The sequence below is a fragment of the Pleurodeles waltl genome, chromosome 3_1, assembly GCF_031143425.1.
Source record: "Pleurodeles waltl isolate 20211129_DDA chromosome 3_1, aPleWal1.hap1.20221129, whole genome shotgun sequence".
Taxonomy (NCBI): domain Eukaryota; kingdom Metazoa; phylum Chordata; class Amphibia; order Caudata; family Salamandridae; genus Pleurodeles; species Pleurodeles waltl.
The window spans coordinates 210,851,514-210,873,490 of record NC_090440.1 but is presented as its reverse complement, the minus strand read 5'-3'; the positions used below and the strand labels follow the sequence as shown (position 1 = coordinate 210,873,490).

The following is a 21,977-nucleotide window of genomic DNA, read 5'->3' as shown; positions in this document are numbered from 1 at the left end:
ACCTGACTCCTCTATCTTCCAGCTGCTGTTCAACCTTCAAGTCCCTCAATGTTTGCAATGTCGGAAGTGTTGTCCCAGACTTGCTTGTGCCTCTTCTGGAGGTACTTTTTCTCCAGTTGCCAGTTTCTCATGCTGGTGTTTTGTGAGCATGTCATGAACATAATCTTTAAAATGTTTGCAGCATTTCATATTGTCCTCTACAGTTTGTGAGTGGGACTGTTGGATTCATTGTAATGGCTCCCGGTGGTGAAAAGTATTGCTTTTAAAACTCTCAGCCACATTCATTGAGCGTCGGACCAGAAATAAGTTTAGCCATTATGTCCTAGGCCACACTGTTCGCTTGACTGCTGCATCCCTTCTAGTGATACCTAGAATTAATGGGGCTCATTCCGGAGTCAGCTCATTCTCGGTAGTAGTTGCCTTGGAATACACGTTGAGTAACACTGCTCAGGTCACAGGGCCATCTGCAGTTTAGGAAGGCCTTGAAGACCTGGCTCATTGTGCAGTTATTCTTTTGCTGTGTTATTCTCGGTTCAATTCCTTAGTCCAGGACACCTGTATAGGTCTGAGAGAGATCTATAAAATCCGTAACACAGCAGGAGTGTGAGAAATTGGGTTGTTGGTTGACTGGGTGTGATCCCTGGTCAAGCAGTAACTACAAATATTGTCAGGGCAATAGTAACCTGTGCTCACCCTTTGGTAGCTTGGCACAGAGCAGACAGGCTTACCTTGAATGCAATGTATATAGAATTTGTGCAACACTTCAAACAGTAAAACAGTGAAAAACCCACGTAAAAAGTATCCCAAACCATGTTAGGAAAATAGAACTTAATTTGATAAATAAAACAAGACCAAAACAACAAAAATCCAATAGGGAGACATGAGTTATGAATGTTTAAAGAATAAGCTGTAGGGTAGCGCTTAGAAGCAAAAAGCACCAAATGAAGGTTTAGCTAGTTGCGCTGGACTGGGACAAATCAAAAGTTCAGGCTGACCGTGATGGAGCATGGGCCAGCTACAGGGACCCAGTTAGGCCCACTGAACAAAAGTACCTTAATCCTGGGTGCAGAGAGTTGTGTAGGTTCCGAACCAGTCAGTAGAGGTGATGTATTGATTCTGCACTATGCAGCAGTGATGATGTGATGAGATACTGCGAGGCTGTGGGGTGAGTTCCTACTGAGTCAAAGTCAAGGAGGTATTGTGCAGGCAAGGAGATACATGAGCTGCGATGAGCTCAGAGACAGCGATGCTGAGTTTCGTTGTTTTTGTTGAGGCTGCAGTTGATGGGAATACAAGGACCTTGTGCAGAGAAAATCACCGCAGTGTTGGTTCCAAAGGCAATGTGCCAGTTCCAAGATGCGTGGTGCAGTGGCGATGCAAGTATGGTTCTGTCGGTTCTGACCCACGCAGTAGTGGTAATGCACCGGTTCTGGTCTACGCAACAGCTGCAATGCGTTGGTTCTGCTACTGCAACAGAGAATACATTGGTTTAACTGGAGCAAACACCTTAGGACCATTTTCAAGGGTCCAGGACTGGTGTGGCACCACTTGGCAGGGCAGACTCACAGATGGCAGAGTCTAGGAGCCGGGTGGTTGGAAGCCTTTTATGTCACTGAAACTTCAGATCAGGGAGGCTTCAAATGATGTGGAAAGACATGCCATTGAAATGCACAAATGTCCTGCCCTTCCTGCCCTGCCTCCAACCTCACTACAAGGAGGTATGCAGCCCTATGTGTGTTGATAGGACTCAGCCTGTTCAGTGATAAGTGAGGCTTTGCGCAGCCCTTCCCACCCATCCTGCTCTGTATGACCCATCAGGACACAGATGGACCATCAAGTCACACCTAAGCTCCTTTGTGTGTGGCTGTCAGGGGGGCATACACAAAGCCCAGCTGTCCCCGACCCCAGCCATGTGATCAGAGACAGGCAGCAGGCACCAAATGGCTAAGGCAAGAAAATGCCAACGTTCTAAAAGTGGCATAACCAGAATTACAATTTAAAACCCAACTTCACCATAGGTTGTTATTTTAAATTGTGATTTCATAGACACCAAACTCGAAAAGTCCATCTCTTCCAGATTGTGAATTACACTTATAAAATATAATAAGGTAATCCCAATATTAACCTTTGGGAGAGGTAGGCCTTGCAGTGATGAAAAACAAATGTAACCGTTATCCCCACCAGGACATGTAAAAACTTAAAAGAACACATCCAACTTTTTAAATACATAGCGCCATACCCTCGGGGCTGTTTAGGCATTCCTTCTAGGTGACTTATATGTATAGAAAAGGTAGGTTTGGGCCTGGTAAAAGGTTTACTTTACCAGGTCAACATGGCATTTCAAAACTGCGCAGACAGGCTTTGCAGTGGCAGGCCTGAGACATGTTTAAAGGGCTGCTTAAGTGGGTGGCACACTCATATGACCCACTAGTAACACTAAATGTACAGGCCCTGGAAACATTTAGAGCACCTTACTAAGGACTTATAGGCATGTTAAATATGATAATTGGGTATATGCCAAATTTATCATGTTTTAAGGAGAAAGCACATGCACTTTAACACTGTTTAGCAGTGGTGGAGCAGTGCAGTATCCTAGGGCCAACAAAAACTAATGCAGCAAAAAAAAGGGAAAACATTGGGGTAACCCTGCAGAGGGCCATTTCCAACAAAGAGACTGCATTACCTTTAGCTATCATCTGCTTCCAGATCTTGCCTCGAGCATCAGCATTAGTTTTTCCCCACAAATGCACCATAAGCTAGGCCTCATCTTTGATGGCCTCCTCTGCCAACAACTGCAAAACGATGCTATTAAGTGTCATTTTAGCACCTTTATTTTTATGTGTTTCATTTCCTGAATACTGTTATAATTTCTGTTCAGACAGTGTTTCTGTGAATGTGTTTTTTTGAACCGCTTATCATTTTATTTGTAATATCTAGGGGTTTTCTGGGGGTCATTTTATTTAGTGGAGCGACACTCCTCCGTTCTAATGGAGGAGCTACTTCTGCCCAGCAGATACTTGTTATCGGCTGATTTTTCCTTGACCAAGGAAGAAATTTAATTTCTGGTAATGGTAAAATCAGGTTTAACATCCAACTCACTATCAGGGTCATAGAGGGAACAAACACTGGAGAGAAATGCAAGGGCTAGATTGCAAAGCCAATTGTGTCAATACAGCAGAGGTTACACCATATTCACTTTTTAAATGGGAGGCAATGCATCACTTTCCATAAATGAGCCCATGGTCCGGACACACAGCAAAATTCTGCTTTTTATATAGTGGATAAGAAGAAATGGAAATCTGACATAGAACAAGAATCAGTTGACCAGGCACCCATTTCCAGCATTAGCATCCTATGTTGTCCTAAATATAAAGGCCCAATATATTGCTGTTTGTATAGCTGAAAAAAAACACATTTTTACTTAGGCTTCAATTTGAGGTTCAAGTGCCATATCTGCATCCCAAGGACCTTAATCTTGGAATTGCCTGGCAGAACTTGTATAAACCTAATGAGATGTGTAGAAATTTGAAGGCATGATATGTCCTTCACCCAACGAGAATAATCTCTGTCCTTCTCACATTACATTTGAGCCACGTGGAGAAGTAAAGCCCTTGAACTGTGCGAAGAAAGCACTACCCTGCATTAAAAGAGTAAAGCACCATTTACGGCTACTCTGTTGCTACTAAATAACAAGCTCTTTCCAGTACCAATGTGTGGGCTCCTGCCATCAACATGTGGATCCAGGAAAGTTGTTAATTCAAATCTTTCTCTTCCAGTACCAATCTATGTATGCATGCTGAATGCAAGACAACCCAATTTCCCAAATTCAAATGCATCCTACCCAAAAAAGAGAGTGAAGATTTAGATATCTTCATGAAGAGATTGTGAGGGATCAGTCAATAAACAGGACAAGTAAACTGAAAAGCCAAAACTAAAAGTGAGGTTTTAAGGACCCCACACTAGATAAATGTTAGCATTTCTAGATATATAGAGAACACATCTTCCTATATCAAGGAACTGGGTTGTGGACAAAGAGAGATTAAAAGTGAATGTGGAAATGCATATGAGAGTGCGAATGCCACATAGAGATCTATGAAAAATAAAGATAGAAGAATGGTTAAGGGTAAGGGTGGGAACAATATGCAGAGTGTGAGAGAAAAGCACCAGTGTTATAGATGTGGGAGTGTGAAGTACATGGCTTCTTCTAGTGCCAGAGCAAAACATTTCACATTTAAGAAAATGAGGCATGAGTGTGCAAAAGAGAAAATGCAGAAAGCATGGGAGATTTGAATGTGGTATGTGGAGGGAAAATGAATGATGAAGTCATTGAAGAAATTAGTGACTAGTCTTGGTAGTATGTAGTAACAACCCACTGGGCCTGAGGGTGAATAACATACACATATGTTCATCATATTGCCTTCCTAAGTGTATAGTAAGGATTGGTGTCCAGTGAGTACATATGTCAGTAGACTTTAATTCACCTCATACTCTCATCAATAAACCCAAAAGAAAGTGAGAGAAAACCTAGATAGATTGTGTGCCAATAATGTCATAGTACCCATAGAATTCTCAACTTGACTTTGCCCCATTGTCTTAGCAAGGAAGACTAATGGTAGGATCCGAATGTGCATTGATGTAAGAGATCTGAGTGAGTGTATCTGGGTTGATCGCCTCTCTCTTCTGCACATTAACAAAATGTTGATGAATGTGAGAGGTGCAGAGTATTTTTCCTCATTGGATTTATCTAATGCGTACCACCAGCTGCATTTGAACCTGTAGTTGAAACATCTTACCTCCTTTATCGCAGCTGAGGGTGCTTTACAGTCTGCACAGCTTCCTCTTTGATTATCGTCTGCTTCTACAGTCTTCCAGTAATTAATGTAGAAGGTGTTAGGTGATTTTCTAAATGCCTTATTTTTCCAAGATGATGTGCTGGGTTGGGATGGTTGAATAAGTTGGAGCAAAATGAAGCGTTAAGAAGTACTTGCTTCCTCTCTAAGCTGGAAGAATCTCATTTTGGCTGTGGGCATTGAGAGATGTGGATTTGGTGTGCGTGAGGTGGACTAAATAGGGCACAAATTATCTAATGAAGGTATTGAACTGAAAAAGAAGCTTCTGGAAACCATTGAAAGGGCTACCTCTCCAATAAATAAACAGCAATTGCATTCCTTTATCTGCCTAAGTTTCTGTGTCATTTCTCAAACTGTGTTCAACCTTTGAGGGTGTTGATGAGGGAAGGCATAACATTTAAATGGTCGAAAGAGTTTCAGTGAGCATTTGCACAAATAAATGCATTGTCTAGCTGTTCGTAATCCATTTGACCCATGGAATAGTACTACAGTCCCTACAGACACCAGCATGTATGGTTTGGGAACTACTTGATACAGGCTAAGGGAAGAGAGAGTGGAGAAGCAATGCAAGATTAATAAAGCATGTGATTATTCATAAGGCACTTTCGTAATAGAGAGATGCATTAGTGCCTTGAATGTCAAGCTTTGAAGGGTTAAAACTGTTTTGGTCTGAATTGGAAGTAGTGGGCAGAGAAGTGAAGAGAGGCGGCAGTTTGGTTATCCCAACATAATTCCATATAAGATTCTTGAATTTGTTGCTTGAAGGTCACTGTGGAATATCTGCCATGAAGAATGCGTCTGTCTTGATTACTGGTGACCCGGCATGGACTTGATTTATAAGGTTTTCAAATGTTTGTACATCATGTTGTAGCCTGCATGTTTAACAATAAGTTGCATCTAGTAATGGAAACATCAATTGTATGCTTGGAGTTCTCTAAGAAAGCTTTGGAAAAACTAGGTATTGACATCTGCAGGCCTTTTGGTTGTCTGGGTTTGGCTGGCAGATATGCTATAGTGTTAAGTGATTACTTCTCTAAGTGGCCAGAGATAGCATTCTGATGGGTATTAAAGCTTTAAATTTGGTGTTTTTGTGAAGAGGCATTTACAGGGAAAGTTGTCCAGGTGAAGTTGTCACAGAAAATGTGCCTCAGTTTGTGTAGGGTGAACATGAGACACTTTTGAAAATGAAAAGGATCAAGGACTGCGTTGTACTATTTAATCAAGAATGGACTGGTTGAGCACTTTAACAGGGTGCTCTGTGTGCAACTGGCTGTACCGACTGGGTTGGACTGGAGGCAAGACGTTAAGATGATGTTGTGGAGCTAAAAGACTACATCAAATTCTGTTACTTAGGAGACTCATTTCTTCTTGTTAAAGGGTAGAGCTCAGTGGTCAACAGTTACAACTACGTGGATGGACAGGGGGGATAGTTAGCACATTGACAAGGATGGTATGTCTCACCGAGTTAAGTTCAAACAAATTCAATATGTTGCCAGGTACAATAACAAATTGAAGAAAAGGCTGCAAGTGTTTTAAGAAGGTGACTATGTAAGGCTATGTGCAGGAACTGGAGGTAAGAAAGGAATGTCCAAATGGTAAGGTCCCAAGAAAGTTGTTGAGGTGAGGGGTCGTGTTAGAAGATGAAAGAAAGTGAAATTCGAGGAAGGTTACGAGATGTGGGGCCAGATGTATCATGCATTTTTGCAGTCGCAAACGGCCCGATGGGCCCGTTTGCGACCACAAAAATACATTTTGGTATGTAACTAATCCAATAAGTAATTCAGTAACTTGTTACCGAATCGCAAATTGGATTTACAACTACATACCAAGTCGATATTAGGAAGGGGCGTGTCAAGGGCGTCCCTTCCTAATACAAAATCACAAAAGTATGTATGATTCTTTTTTGACTGTGAATGCGGTCACAAAACAATCGCAGTTACCACCAATTTCAAATTGGTGGTAACCCATTCCCAAAGGGAATGCCTGCGAAAACATCTTTTGAGAGCAGGCAGTGGTCCCACGGACCACTGCCTACTTGTAAAAAATAAAAAGAAAATTTTTCATTTTTCATTTTTAAATGCATCCCGTTTTCCTTTAAGGAAAACTGGCTACATTTAAAAAAAAAAAAAAAAAAGAAAATTGTTTTATTGAAAAGCAATCACAGACATGGTGGTCCGCTGAGCCCAGCAGGCCTCCATCCCTGTGATTGTAGCCCTTCACAATGGCTTGCACATTTCGTCCTACCTCATGAATATTAATGAGGTAGGTCCATTTGCGAGCCCTTGCGAATCGCTATATCAAACTCCTGGAGTTTCATACATTCCAATAGCAATTACTTAATTGCAATTTGCAAACAAATCGCAATTTGGTAATCACTATTGGAATTAATTATACATCTGGCCCGTGGTGAAATGACATCCCTTAAAAAATACTGAATCGCAGTGCTATGTGTTAATGTTTTGCTACCGAATTCCAGTCGCAAAACAATGACACTTTACCACCAATTCAAAATTGGTGGGAACCCAATAGCAAATGGAAAGGGGAGCCCTTAACATATTTTTTTAAGAGAAGGCAGTGGTCCCACTGACAAATGCCTCCTTGTAAAAAATTAAACTTAAGCGTTTAATTTTCTTTTTTGATCCCATTTTCCCTGAAGGAAAACGAGCTGTATTTAAAAATAAAAAAGATGACTTTATTAAAAAGGAATAACAGACATGGTGGTCTGCTGACCTCAGCAGGCCACCATCCCTGTGATGGCTCCAATGACTAGTGTGTCACATATTGTGACCTACTTCATTAATATTCATGAGGTAGATCAATTTGCGACCCACTAGAACTCACTGTTTTAAAAACAATACTGTCATACATTAGGAATTGCGATTTACAAATTGCGATTCGATAAGAATCGCAATTTGGAGATTGAAATTCCTGATTTTTATACATCTGGTCAAAGCACTTTAGTTTTGCATTTTAGGATTCCTCCTCACTTTTAAAGGGCCATTTGCTAAATTGTACTGGGTTTTCACTAACGACAATTGATTCAGCCTTATTTTCATATCAAATGAATGTGATTCGCCTTCACAGTTTGCTACCCTTTTCGCTGTTTTATGATGTTTTCTTTTAGAATTAGTAGATATTGTTTTTATGCACCTCAAATCCAATTTGAAAGGGCTTTCCATCTTGATTGCTTGCTCACCGGCCACGGTCTTGATCTAAGGTCGCTCACCCTTCTCGTACCCGGGGCCGGTGCTCTTACAAAACATTTCTGATGAGTTCTAAGGGGCGCTAGATGCAAGAGGTCCCGAGCACCATGGCACGTTGCTACGGCACTGCTCAGACACCATTGAATGCGCACCTCATACTTAAAACATCTGTCCGAAAGAGGGATGCTGAGTGGTCAATAACAAACGGAGCGTGAGCCCAAATGGTTAAACCAATTCTGCGAAATGAACTATCACTGCACGCACTCTGCGCCTCGGTCCTTGAGTGCTACTCCTGCACAGCCTGGGCACGGGACTTGCTATCCTCGTTGCTAGGTGCGAAGCATCTTTTGTTGTAGCAACGGCGAAAGAAGGGAAGCTGTTGCTGAAGGGACCGGAACTGGAATGCGGCTTTCCTAGTCGGGGCAAAACACCCAACATCTGAAGGAAACTCCCTGGCTAAGCACCCTGCCCACCTCATGCTGGCATCGAGCGGCTCGGTGAGTGCCCCGGGCCACCACTCTCGGCTGGCCTGCCCCTCTGTTTGCTCTGCCGGCTTAAGGTTTGTAAAGTTTCCGCAGCTCCTGCGGTTACTGTTTGATGTGTGAGGGAAGGTCCCTGGCAACCAGCAGGCATGTAGTGGGAGTGCTGGAGCAGTGACTCTATGGTGCCAGGCAGGAGGGTGACTCGGGCAGGGGAGCTCGCCCCAGAGGTAGCGGATGGCGACCTACTACAGGCCCCTGTCCACCACAGTGAGTACCCAATGGGCAGGTGGGGCGTAGTAACCGAGAACGTACTCCTCACTAGAAATATAACATGCCTCAAAGTCTGTACGTTTTTGATATTGTCTTTCATTTGCTGAGTGTCTCATCTTTAATAAATACCATGCAATACCCTGTAAGATATCTCAGTGGGTTAGGTGCACCCTGCAGCAAACTGTAATCTGCACATCACGGGCGCGCAAGAGTTTAACGTGGGTGCTTCCCAAATCTACGAGTAACCAGTAGGTCATAATTTCTAATTCCCAAAAGATATTTTAGGGTGTTACTTCAACTGCTGCACATAGCAGGCTGTCGTGTACAGGCCACGCCTTAAAATCCCGGCGGGTCTACTGAGCCTTGCCGCCCTTACAGTGACAATATAGGGGTTCCATCGAGTTCGGTAATGCATTTGTTGCAGTTAAGCAGCTGTAGCACGAGAACGTAAAAGATTTGCCCACGATCACCCTGAGTGTTCGTGTGAAACTGAGACTACTGCTGCCGCCAACGCTGAGTCCAAGAAGCCACACCTCGCCCTTGTGTGAACTCCTTGTTTCCAGAGCATCCATCAACCTTGCTAAAAAAGCGAATGATAAAATGGACTTAATTAAAACAAAGATATTACTAAATTGAATGGCGTTAAAGTGCTAATCTGTTTGCGCTCTAAAGTGATTGTCTTTGAAATGCCCCAGACCTCTTTCCCGGTTGTTTATACTTAAGGCTTATGAGGCTGGTCTTACTGCCATTGGCATTATAGTGGCACCGGCTACTCACGTTCTGGAAACCGTGTGGGGGCACAAGGAAGGCTGCATCCAGGAAAATGTGCAAAACGCACACTGGTGCCGAACTCATCTGCCCGTAGTTTAGTAGCTCCGCTTTTTAGTTTGATTTCTTTTCGTTTCCAACGTGTACTGGAGGGGCTGGATGGCAGTGTATATGAACAGACACATGCATAACAATACAATGGCCTTTTTTTTTAAAGGGTTGATATGCCTCCACACCTGCTTTATGGCGCTGGGTGATAACGGGACTACTCACTACCTTATTAAGTGTCAAAGAGCCGATCTTGGTTGATGCATGGGACCGATTATCCATCGGAACATTGCTTCACATCTGACATTTCCTGGGTCCTAAGGCAGATCAATGTGGGGTGCAAGGTGAGGGCGGTGCTGTTCCTGTGGGTATTTGCCGAAATAAATAGTACACAGAAACCAGCATTTGCAAAGCCAATAAGTCTTGCCTAGAGAGAGCTATTACATTTGTAAATGTTTTCAGTCATGTTGTACAGAAGCAAGGGTGCGGTGCAGCATGACTGTTTTTTTTTTTTTTTTTTTTTAAGTATCATACTGTTTTTTTTAATGCTGTTGGGAGAGCGGCGCGGATGGCATCATGGAAGGAAGGAGGGGGTGCAACACTGAGGGTGTGGGTAAAAAAATCACTACGGTGCGGCCATGTATATATACGATATAGGCCTTTTTAGGGTTGAACGCAAAGCGCTCTGTCCCTGGTGTTATCTCTGTGGGCTTTTAACTACGCCCATGTCAAGCCCATCAGTTTAGTTGTTTCGTGGGCTTCACTTTTAAAATTAGCTTGATTTAGTTAGTGAAAGGCATGCATACGTCATGCCTTTTCCGGTGTTTAGCCCTCCTCAAGCGCACCGGCCAATTACTGAAAATATACAAGGCTCAATGTTTTCCGTATGGTTTCTGGACTACTTTTTCTCTTTATTTCACAGGCAGCGTGATCTCGCTGGGCACTAGTCGAGCGCTTTGCATGACATCGACCCTGTTACATGGATATATGAGTGTTGCATGGCTGAAAGTTGAAAAAAACCCAAAACAGACGCTATAATGCGGCCAGTGCTGTTGTTTGTAATAGTAGGTGGATGGGGTGGCAATAAGGACAGTGGGAGGGGGCAAGCAACAACACAGAGGGTGGGAGGGGACATGAGGTGGCAAACAACAAGACAGACGCAGAAGAGGGCAAGCAACAACATGAACAGTGGGAGGGAGCAAGCAACAACACAGCGAGTGGGACGGGGTAAGCAATAACAAGGGGGCAAACAACAATAAGGAAGCCGGCATGGAAGAGAGGCATAGGGGCAAGCAACAGGAAGGACATGGGCATGGAGTGGACAGGATGAGGGCAAGCAACACAACGATATGTGCACTCTCATGGTGTGCTTCAACAAAAAGATCAAAAATGTAACCCAAGACTCGGGCAGTGGAAGGACACCAGTACTTTGGCCATGCATCAGCAGAGGGCCAAACAGAAAAAGAGGAGTGAAGCTCGCAAATGTTAACAAATCAGAAGCAAGCAAATTAGAGTGGCAATGAGACCAACAGATTGTAGGCAATAGGCACTCTAAGACCACTGTAAGCTAATAAAATATCTTGCAAGTGATAGCACCTGCGCTGTCTCAGTCAAGACCTAAAAATGGCCTGTGTCCCTGACATTAATAGAACTGCCATTACTGGCAGAACATTATTGATTTGGATTGTAATATATAAAGTAACACATTGCCAGTGTAGACCTATAGTCATAAAACTGCCTAAACCAATATCTATACAAATAGTCATTTTGCACAGCCCTTCTTTGAAAGCTTCGGTGATACTTATTTACATTTTCATGCCATAAAAGGGCTAATACACAGATTGTAGTTTTTACTAAATTAGGTATAATTTTCTGGAACACCATGATGATGCCATGAAGCTTTACTGTGTCACAACAGAGCCCTTGCATGATAACATTCAACTCTTTTGTGACACAAAAGTTCCCTACTGTGAATTCATCAGTACCTTTAGCCATGGCCAGTCAGTCATATTGTAATATCCCAAAGTTATTTTTTTTTGTCTTTGAGAGCAACTTCACTGTGGATTCAGAGCACCGCTGGAGGTCAGTGAGCTTTATTGTGAAAAGAAATATGATATAAAGGGTTAATCATATATGCTATCTCATTAAGATCACTTGTGGTGTGAAAGGTTTATTGTGTAGAGATCCATGATGAGGTCAGTGAGTTCTGATGAGATGGCAAAGGACTCTGCTGTGAATTCATGTAATTTAATGTAAAGTGGATTTGTAGAGTGCTGCTTGTCACCCTTGAGCGTAGCCAGGCGCTGAGTAGATGAGAGTAGGCATGCAGTGAGTCGGGGCATTAGTACAGGGAGTTATCAATGGTCCTGCAAGAAAACTAATTGAAAAGCCAGATTTCCAGCTTATTGCGGAATTCAAGAAGTGAGGAGGAGGCTCTGATGTGTTGGGAGAGGTTGTTCTGGGATTTGGCTGCTTGATAGGAGAAGGATCAACCTGCCTTTCTGCTTCTGTGAATGGGAGGTGTGTGTGCGATAGGAGTGATGCTGAGCTGAGTTGTCTAGTGGGCTGGGAGAAGTAAAGTCGGTGATTGAGGTATGCGGGTCCTGTGTTGTGCAGTGATTTGAATGTGTGTGTGAGAAGTTTGAACTGGCAGCGCTTTGAGTCATCAGTACCTTTAGCCATGACCAGTGCGTTATAGTGTGATAACCATGTCATTTGTTTTCCATTCAGAGCAGCTGTGATGTCACTGTGCTCTATTGCAATTTCAAAGAAACCACTTAAGGTTGATGAGGTCTATTGTGATTCAAAAAGGCCTTATTGTGAATTCATCAAATGCATTAATCAACCACACTCATTCTAGTGTATTGTCACAGAGTTAAGTTATCTCACAAAGATCACTTGTAATATGAAAGCACTACTGTGTGATTAAATACGCCATGATGAAGTCAGTGTGCTCTATTGTGATGAGAAGAGATCATTAGCTACGAACTATACTGTATACTGAACTCTAATCGGGTCAGACAGTCCCGTGGTGATATTAGTGAGCTCTATTGTGATTTGTGAAGTGGCGGTAATACACCATTGAACTTTATCATGAAGTCTCAGAAGTCCACTGTGAGATGATTACTCTCCACTGTAATGCTAATGGGACTTTCAAAACTCCTTTGAAGTTAGACAATCGTTATGTGATGTCTGTAATTGTATTGTAATGGAGAGGGCTCCATTAGAGGGTCCCCTATGTTAATGTGATGTATTTCAGGTTTTCTGAAATGTATTTGTCATTTTATGCTGTCTCTGAGATTTTTCTGTGCTGGATATGAGTATACTTTCGAGAGGATAGGGGAAGAGAAATTGTTCTGCCATCAAATCACCACATTTTATTATTGTGATGTGTTTTCACAGTAACACATTAAAGCCTTCTTATGACTTCCAATTAACCATTTTAATATATCACAAGATAATCTAATGATTGTGTCTTCAAATTGTAAGGGAGGTTTCTTGCATGTCGTGTCATTTTGCGATTGCCAGGGAGTTTATTTTTCTTAAGCCATTGAGCTGTGTTGTAGCTGGTAAACACAGGTATTTCGTTGTGTCATTGAGTTGCATTATAATTTGTACATATTTTGTTGTTTTCAAGCTCTATAGTGATTAGTGTGTGGGTCTTGATTGCTCTTTTCGTGTCAGGAGGTATTTTATTACGTCATGGTGCAGGTGCACGATTGAGGATAAGTGTGCATCAGTATTTTGTTACGTCAGTAAACTTTATTGAGAATAGTATGTCTTTTGTAGGATCATCAACTGTGCTATGATTGTCAGAGTGTTTTGTTAGAAAAGGGTAACTTGCGATCTAGAGTCCATGCATAAGGCTGCCAGAAATCACCTCTTACTGTCTGGGTTTTTGGTGAGGTACCGCTTGGGAAACTAATAAGAAAAAAACAATCAGGAATAAAGGTAATCTTCCTCTTCGTGCCATGCTAAGCCACCCCGGGGGTGGCGTTGGATTTTGGCGCTGCCTCAGATTTATGAATTCTTGTAAATATGAGGCAGCATCAAAAACAAAGGGTTTTGCAGTGGAACATCCACTGCAACACCCATTGCACGCCTTTCTGACGCAGAAAACTGCTTTGGAGAGCCCCATATTTACAAGAAGGTGTAAAGCCACAAAAAGTGGCATTATACCTCCTTGTAAAAAAGGAGAAGTGGTTAGTGCCACTGGAGCTTCAGAAAAAGTGACGCTGCGGTGTGCTAGGGCCTTGTACATCTGGCCCATAGTTTGTTAACCCACAGAGGTGTTTAGTGATTGTCAGTGGTATTCTAAATGTCATCAATCTGCATGATGATTGACAGAGCATTTTATGACGGTCATTAAGCTTTTCTTAGTAGTATTGTTTGTTATTCGCCAGTGGCATCTTGTTATTCCAGCAAGCTGTTTTGCAAGTGCCAGAGAGAGATTAATCAAGCGGTTTTTAGGTTGCCACAAAGTATTTTGTTAGGTAATCAATCTGTGTTTTAATTGTCAGTGGTGTCTTTTACACATCGTTGTCTTAGCAATGGGCTTTTTTGGTAGAGTTGGAGCAGTTTTGTAGTGCTTTTTAGGTAAATAAGGTTTGCTGGGATGACTAGTATGTCTCCATATACATCCTCGAGTTGTATTGCAATTGGCATGTGGGTGTCCGGCTAGCCACCGAGCTGGATTGTGATTGCCAGACTGGTCTCTTGTTAAATATAACGTTTGTATTGTGAATGGTCCGGTTTTTAATAACAGTATTTTGTTAGCTCACCAACCTGTATTGTGATTGCGATGGAGTTTTCAGGCTGTGTGGTGATTGATCCTTTCATACGTCATCCATCTAATCTGTGATCAACAAATTGCTGATGTTCACATCAGCCCTATGGTTAAAGCAAAACATATTTTTATATTAACTTGGACCGTTGTTTTCTGGTGTTTGTTTACTTGGTACGATTCTCATCTTTAAAGTACATACTCTGAGCAGAAAGCATTTGAGCATCCCATCAGACTGCCGAAGAAGTTACACTTAAACAAATAATACGTCATTTATTACATTCCCCCAGGAAAAAAGTGTATCTTACCTAACCTCAGACTCTGGTCTTTTGAGGGACCAGGTTAAAAAATAAGTACATTAACCTTAACCCTTGCCTACTGGTGCATTGCCTGTGCATGTATAGAGCAGCCGTACCAATGAGGCATTGCCTACATATGCACAGTGGTGTGGTCTAGCAAGGTTTGGGGGAGTAGCCATAGTTGCATTTTGGATTTGCAGCCAGTGTTATCATGTAAATATTTACTCCGCACTCATCTGTTATTATGTGGCCGGACCATCCTTGTACCCCTTCACAATTGTGCAAGACTCTTTCACTGACTGTAAGGGTAATTTTATGGTTTAGGAGTGGGTAGTGGTAAAGAGTGATAAAGTTATTTTTATGGTTTAAGGGTTGGCAGTGGTAAACGAAGATTGGAAGTAAATAAAAAAGGGGGGGGGGAAGTTCCCCCTAAAAAGAGAAGAAACCTTAAATATATATGTGTGGGTGCGTGTGTGCATGTGTAAATGCTTTATATATATATGTACATATCTAAATGTACATATATAAATACACATACATATATTTGTATATATGTATAGATATCTGAAAATATATATGTATCATCTCCATCAATGTATGCATATCTGTAGTGTTGATTTGTTTTCCCTTTAGTTGAGGAGAGATGGGATCAGTCTCCCACCCCATGATGCACTAACAGCAATCCTACCGGATTACCATCTCCTGTACCACAAGTCACCTCGTGAAAGGGAGCAGGTTCCTGGGCACATCCAACCTACAGGCAACACTCAAAATGAAGACTTCCGTCTGCAGCCACTGCTCCTCGAGACCGGAGAACACGACTACCTGGGCGGGTAAGCAAAAACACCCTGAACAACAGAGGTCCCTTCACTCATTCGTACAAGGGCCTTACTCTGACACACATCAGAGATTACTTCTCAACAAGCCCTACTTACAACAGAACTCACTCAGCACACAGCCTAGCTCAAACACACAATTAACAAAGTAAGTGACAATCACAGAAGATATTATCTTACTGGTGAAAGAGGATAGCTGCAAAGCATACTCTCTGCTAAGGCATCACTCAGTATAAATGCTGTCTTAATCAGTCGTTACAGAGCACAAACGTCTAGAGCAGAGCATACTCACGCACAGGGAGTAATTCCCAAAAGACCTTTGCTCGCCAACTCAGAACCAATTGTAGTGAAGGCACACCACAGAGCCTAACCAGAAACAACACGTTTCAAAGTTGAGATTTGCTCTACTGCAGCAGACAGAATTATGTGTGTGTAGTTTGGCCTCACTCCAGCGAGGCCTTAACCATCACCCTCGGAGTCACTCACACAAACTTGGAAGATCCCCACTAATCAATGGTTCCTCACAAGTTGACAGTCACTGTTCACTCGTGTGCAATAGAGCATCACTTAGGAGAGCCTCATTAATAGAGCAGCATCCCACATTGAAAAGTGAGCCTCACTCTTATAATGTGGGGTTTTCTCTCACTCCTTTGACACTAACATACTCTCCCTAAGAGCCTCACTCACAATCAAAGTGTAGAATCGCTCAAAGCAGCATTCTGCCAAAAGCAACCCTTCATCGGGTTTGTCATCACTGCAGAAGGCAAGAACGCAACGCTTCTTGTAGCAAAGACTCACTCCTATCCAAAGATTTACTTTGCCATTCTATCTAAGTATGGCATTTTGAGCTCTTTCTTCTGTCACGTATGCCATGGTCCCCACTGTAAATTCCATGCTTACCTACACCATATGTTGACGTTTCATCTTCTATAATATTTAGGTAAACACTCTAGAATTCTGCAAATTTGAAGTCACAACCAAAAATGTGTTCTTCTCCAAAGTACATACTTCTGAAAATGTGCAGCATTCAATGTTGTATTTATTTGCTTTTATATCAGTTGCCACAAAGGATGTACCAGTGGGAATTAGCTCCACATGAGATATCATAAGCACATATTTTCTTACATTAGCGACCCACTCACGAATGACTGCATAATTCAAGGTAATGCACAATATGCACAGGAAATAATATGGATAGGAAATTCTTTTTATGATTTGTCTTTACTTTGGGCCACAAAATACAATTCTCAACAAAACAAAAGTAGTAACAACTATTTGAGAAGGACCTGTCCCGCATGACAACTTTTTGGGAGAGTGTAGTTATAGATTGAACATTAATAGAGTGACAATAACTTGTGGAATTACTGTTCAATCACATTGGTATTATCTGCTAGTTTACAAAAATATGTTTAACAAAGGTGTGAAGTATTTCGATTTTTTTTCTCAATTTTGGAAATGTGATTGTCATATGATGATATCAGTGATGCCATTTGTAATACCATTTGTAACATTATGGCAAAAGCATGGTGAGGATTAAAGCTTGGATAGTTTCATAGATACGAGTTTATCGATTGTTTTGTATGTAGCTTGAAACCCACATTTCACGTCACTGTAATTTATTTAGGCGACTTTCAGTGCTTTTTAGTATTAGATTCTGAAACACGTGAATAGGTTTCTATTGAATATCTGTTTATATATTCAGTCATTTATGCAGAGCTTTTATCTACAAAGCACAGCGTTAACTTTATTAATGCTATTTTTCAAATTATTTGAAACCAGAAATACACTAGAAAAGGGAAGATTGGCTATTGTGTTGAGCAAGACCAGTATTTCGTCTTTTTAAATTTTCTTTTTTACATTTCCTCGCAAAATGCATTAATGCGTATGTCTCCAAGCTTGTGACTTCCACATTGAAAGTGTAGATATCGAGAGAATATAATCAGAAGCAGGCTTTCTTAAAATGTTGCAGAGAGAAAGTGTTGCCTTAGCCCCAGAAAGCCACACTTCCTGGTTGAGCATCTGAATAAAGAGACTGAAAATTGGCCGTTGTTTTCTGAATTAATCTTTAAAGACTTTTGCTGCCAAATTAATTGTAGAAATGCTTGCTTTATTAGGACTGACAGCATTGTGACTGATGTGTAATACCATTCGGCCCTGCACCTCACTAAATATTATCAGACTGTTCGTTAACTTTTTATTAGTTACAGATAACATGAGAAAATACCTGGAGAAGCTCTAAGCCTTTTTGATATAACGAAACATGTATAGCCATACAGTGGATTATGTAAAAGCATGATTATCACAAGTAAATGTGTATATTTATAAACAACAAAGTTGTCTTTAAATAACATATATTGACACTAGCTCATTATTTACACGTTTGTCTTGTCATAACAGTGGACATGCTTTTACTACGCTTTTGTAAAAACATGGACTTTGGCTGTGGTCATGCTTTCTCAGGTCCATGAATGTGTCAAGGGAATACTATTGGAGAACTGATGCATCAAATGCCACACACATATGAGATGCTACAAGCCACATGAGAACGAGACCTCTGCACACTTGCGGATAAAGAGAGGGCAGAGGCTAGGGTATCCTTGAGACACTCAACAATATCTACACGGCTTCCCCTCCTTCAGCGAAACCATTTCCATGGATCCTACCTCACGGGGTTCAGGCTGTGGAGGATGGGGGTTATCACCTATTCCCTTTGCTCACGATTTAAGGCACAGGAAGGTGACCTCTTCCATACTATGTGGGGATGCGCAAAGCTACATCCGTATTGGGAGCATGTACTCTCCTGCTTGGGTCATATACTGAGGCAACCCACACCACAAAATACCAAATTGATCCTATCTCCACGAATCTTGATATGGACCACGACTAGACCGGGAAGTTGGAAAATACATGGGCTAGGGCTGTGACTCACTATTAGTGCACAACTTCATATGTAATGGCTTGGGAGAAGGGCTAGAGGTTATGAGACGCTGTTAGCTTGCCTAGTTAGAACCATGGAGATGCCCTGTCCATGCAGTTAGTACAAGGTGCATCTTCTCGATATGTAATGGAAACATTTGGATTATGTAAGTGTACTGCTAGAGCCACGGAGAAGCTTTTTACCATCAGAACCATGGTGATTCATAATTCTGATGGTAATGCCAATATAACCACACGGAAAGACTGCAAGACGGATTTAGGAATTAATGATATGCTGTTGGCATGCTATTAGAGAGAAGGATATATATTGTCACCATGCTCAGTTAGAACTAGGAACGTGCTCTTGGCATGCTCTCTGGACCTTGGAGATGCACTATCTGAACCACAGAGAAATACTGACTGTACTTTCCGAAACTAAGGACATGATGTAGGACTGCTCCTTAAGAGCCAGATCTGTTGCCTTGTTTTTTAGTATGACGATGCAGTGAGCTGCCTGTTAGAAATGCAGTAGACACGCTGTTTGAAACATTAGGATACCTTCATTGTGTTTTTGGTCCTATAGTGATGTAATAAGCAGGATGTTAGAAACATTGAGACTGTGTTCTTTGCACTGCCGAGATGCTGTGGGGAGGCTGGTAGAAACATTAAGATTCTGTTGTCTTGTTCTTAGCACTGCAGAGATGCAGCAGTCAGACTGGTAGAAACTTTGGGGTGTCGTTGTGTTAGTACTGCGGAGATGCAGTAGTCAGGTTGGTAGAAACTTTGGGGCGTTGTGTTAGCACTGCAGAGATGCAGTAGTCATGCTGGTAGAAACATTGGGGTGTTGTGTCCTTAGGACTGTGAAGATGCAGCAGTCAGGCTGATAGAAACATTGGGGTGTTGTGTTCCTAGCACTGTTGAGATGCAGTAGTCAGGCTGGTAGAAACATTGGGTGTTGTGTCCTTAGGACTCTGGAGATGCAGTAGTCAGGCTGGTAGAAACATTGGGGTGTTGTGTTCCTAGCACTGTTGAGATGCAGTAGTCAGGCTGGTAGAAACATTGGGTGTTGTGTCCTTAGGACTCTGGAGATGCAGTAGTCAGGCTGGTAGAAACATCGGGGTATCATTGTGTTCTTATCACTGCGGAGATGCAGTAGTCAGGCTGATAGAAACGTTGGGCTGTTGTTGTGTTCTTGGCACTGCTGAGATGCACTAGTCAGGCTGGTAGAAACATTGGGGTGTTGTGTTCTTAGCACTGCAGAGATGCAGTAGTCAGGGTGGTAGAAACGTTGGGGTGTCATATTCGTAGCACTGCCGAGATGAAGCAGTCAGGCTGGTAGCAACATTGAGGTATCATTTGGTTCTTTGCACTGCGGAGATGCAGTAGTCAGGCTGGTAGAAACATTAAGATTCTGTTGTCTTGTTCTTAGCACTGCAGAGATGCAGCAGTCAGACTGGTAGAAACTTTGGGGTGTTGTGTTAGTACTGCGGAGATGCAGTAGTCAGGTTGGTAGAAACTTTGGGGCGTTGTGTTAGCACTGCAGAGATGCAGTAGTCATGCTGGTAGAAACATTGGGGTGTTGTGTCCTTAGGACTGTGAAGATGCAGCAGTCAGGCTGGTAGAAACATTGGGGTGTTGTGTTCCTAGCACTGTTGAGATGCAGTAGTCAAGCTGGTAGAAACATTGGGTGTTGTGTCCTTAGGACTCTGGATATGCAGTAGTCAGGCTGGTAGAAACATTGGGGTGTTGTGTTCCTAGCACTGTTGAGATGCAGTAGTCAGGCTGGTAGAAACATTGGGTGTTGTGTCCTTAGGACTCTGGAGATGCAGTAGTCAGGCTGGTAGAAACATTGGGGTATCATTGTGTTCTTATCACTGCGGAGATGCAGTAGTCAGGCTGATAGAAACGTTGGGCTGTTGTTGTGTTCTTGGCACTGCTGAGATGCACTAGTCAGGCTGGTAGAAACATTGGGGTGTTGTGTTCTTAGCACTGCAGAGATGCAGTAGTCAGGGTGGTAGAAACGTTGGGGTGTCATATTCGTAGCACTGCCGAGATGAAGCAGTCAGGCTGGTAGCAACATTGAGGTATCATTTGGTTCTTTGCACTGCGGAGATGCAGTAGTCAGGCTGGTAGAAACATTGGGGTATTGTTGTATTCTTAGCACTGTGGAGATAGAAACGTTGGGGTGTCGTTGTGTTCTTAGCACTGCTGAGATGCAGCAGTCAGGCTGGTAGAAACATTGGGGTGTTGTGTCCTTAGGACTGTGAAGATGCAGCAGTCAGGCTGGTAGAAACATTGGGGTATCATTGTGTTCTTAGCACTGAGGAGATACAGTAGTCAGGCTGGCAGAAACATTGGGGTGTTGTGTTCTTAGCACTGTGGAGATAGAAACGTTAGGGTTTTGTTGTGTTCTTAGCACTGCCGAGATGCAGTAGTCAGGCTGGTAGAAACATTGGGGTGTTGTGTTCTTAGCACTGCAGAGATGCAGTAGTCAGGCTGGTAGAAACATTGGGGTGTTGTGTTCTTAGCACTGTGGAGATAGAAACGCTGGGGTGTCGTTGTGTTCTTATCACTGCCGAGATGCAGTAGTCAGGCTGGTAGAAACATTGGGTTCTCATTGTTGTGTTCTTATCACTGTAGAGTTGCTGAGGGGAGGCTGTTAGAAGCATTGAGATGCCGTCATCATGTTCTTAAAAGTGTAGGGATGCAGTATACTGGCTGGTAGAAACATTGATATGCCATCATTGTGTTCTTAGCATTGCAGAGTTGCTTTGCGGCGGTTGGTAGAAAGACTGACATGCCGTCATCATGTTCTTAACACTATAGACTGCTTAATTTGTAAGTAAAAAGGTGCCGGTGCCCAAAGCCCTTCACTTAAACACGAGGCTGCTGCAATTAAATGTGCGAACATGGAATACTGAGGCGGCGTATTCCTAAAGCCATCTCGGGCCTCTTCAATCCATATACAGCCTCTCCCTGCCCCTTCAGCTCACTCTTGCAGCTTTCTACTTTCTCCCTTTGTGACGCCTTTTCGTTGTTCTCTTCCTCTGTCTTTCCCATGTGTGTCTTTTGGTTGCAGCAAATGCTTGAGGCAGAAGAATAAGCCCCGGCCCTGAAAAATAAACGCCGGTGCTCAGCACCGGAAACAACAAGCACAAATTAAGCACTGACTAGAGTTGCAGTAGACAGGCTTGTAGAAACACTGAGATGCAGTCTCTGCAGCACTGTGGAGATGCTTTGGGACTGCTGGTCTATCTTGCATTGTTATGTATCACTCACGTCCTCGCAGTGAAATCACTTGTCAGTTCTAAACTCGAGTGCTAAAATCCACGGGTTAGGGGGCGCAAATTACTTGCCTTACCCCGGGTGCTGACACGGGTTAGGGGGCGCAAATTACTTGCCTTGCCCCGGGTGCTGACAACCCACGCTACGCCACTGACTCATTCATTCTGTTTTAGCACTGTTCGCATGTGTTTGGCTCAGTTTCCATGTCCTTAGCAATGTCTAGATGCTGTGCTCATG

The 21,977-nt window shown here is 42.6% G+C and overlaps 1 protein-coding gene across 3 annotated transcripts in view; it reads left to right on the top strand.

Annotated features, from left to right (window-relative positions):
• CCDC33 (coiled-coil domain containing 33) overlaps window positions 1-21,977 on the top strand; it is an 808,167-nt gene that overhangs the window by 677,553 nt on the left and 108,637 nt on the right. For all 3 annotated transcript variants that reach the window (XM_069222214.1, XM_069222216.1, XM_069222217.1), the window contains exon 14: window positions 15,337-15,536. In XM_069222214.1, the coding sequence (XP_069078315.1) occupies window positions 15,337-15,536 (200 nt within the window). The remainder of the gene's footprint in view (window positions 1-15,336; window positions 15,537-21,977) is intronic.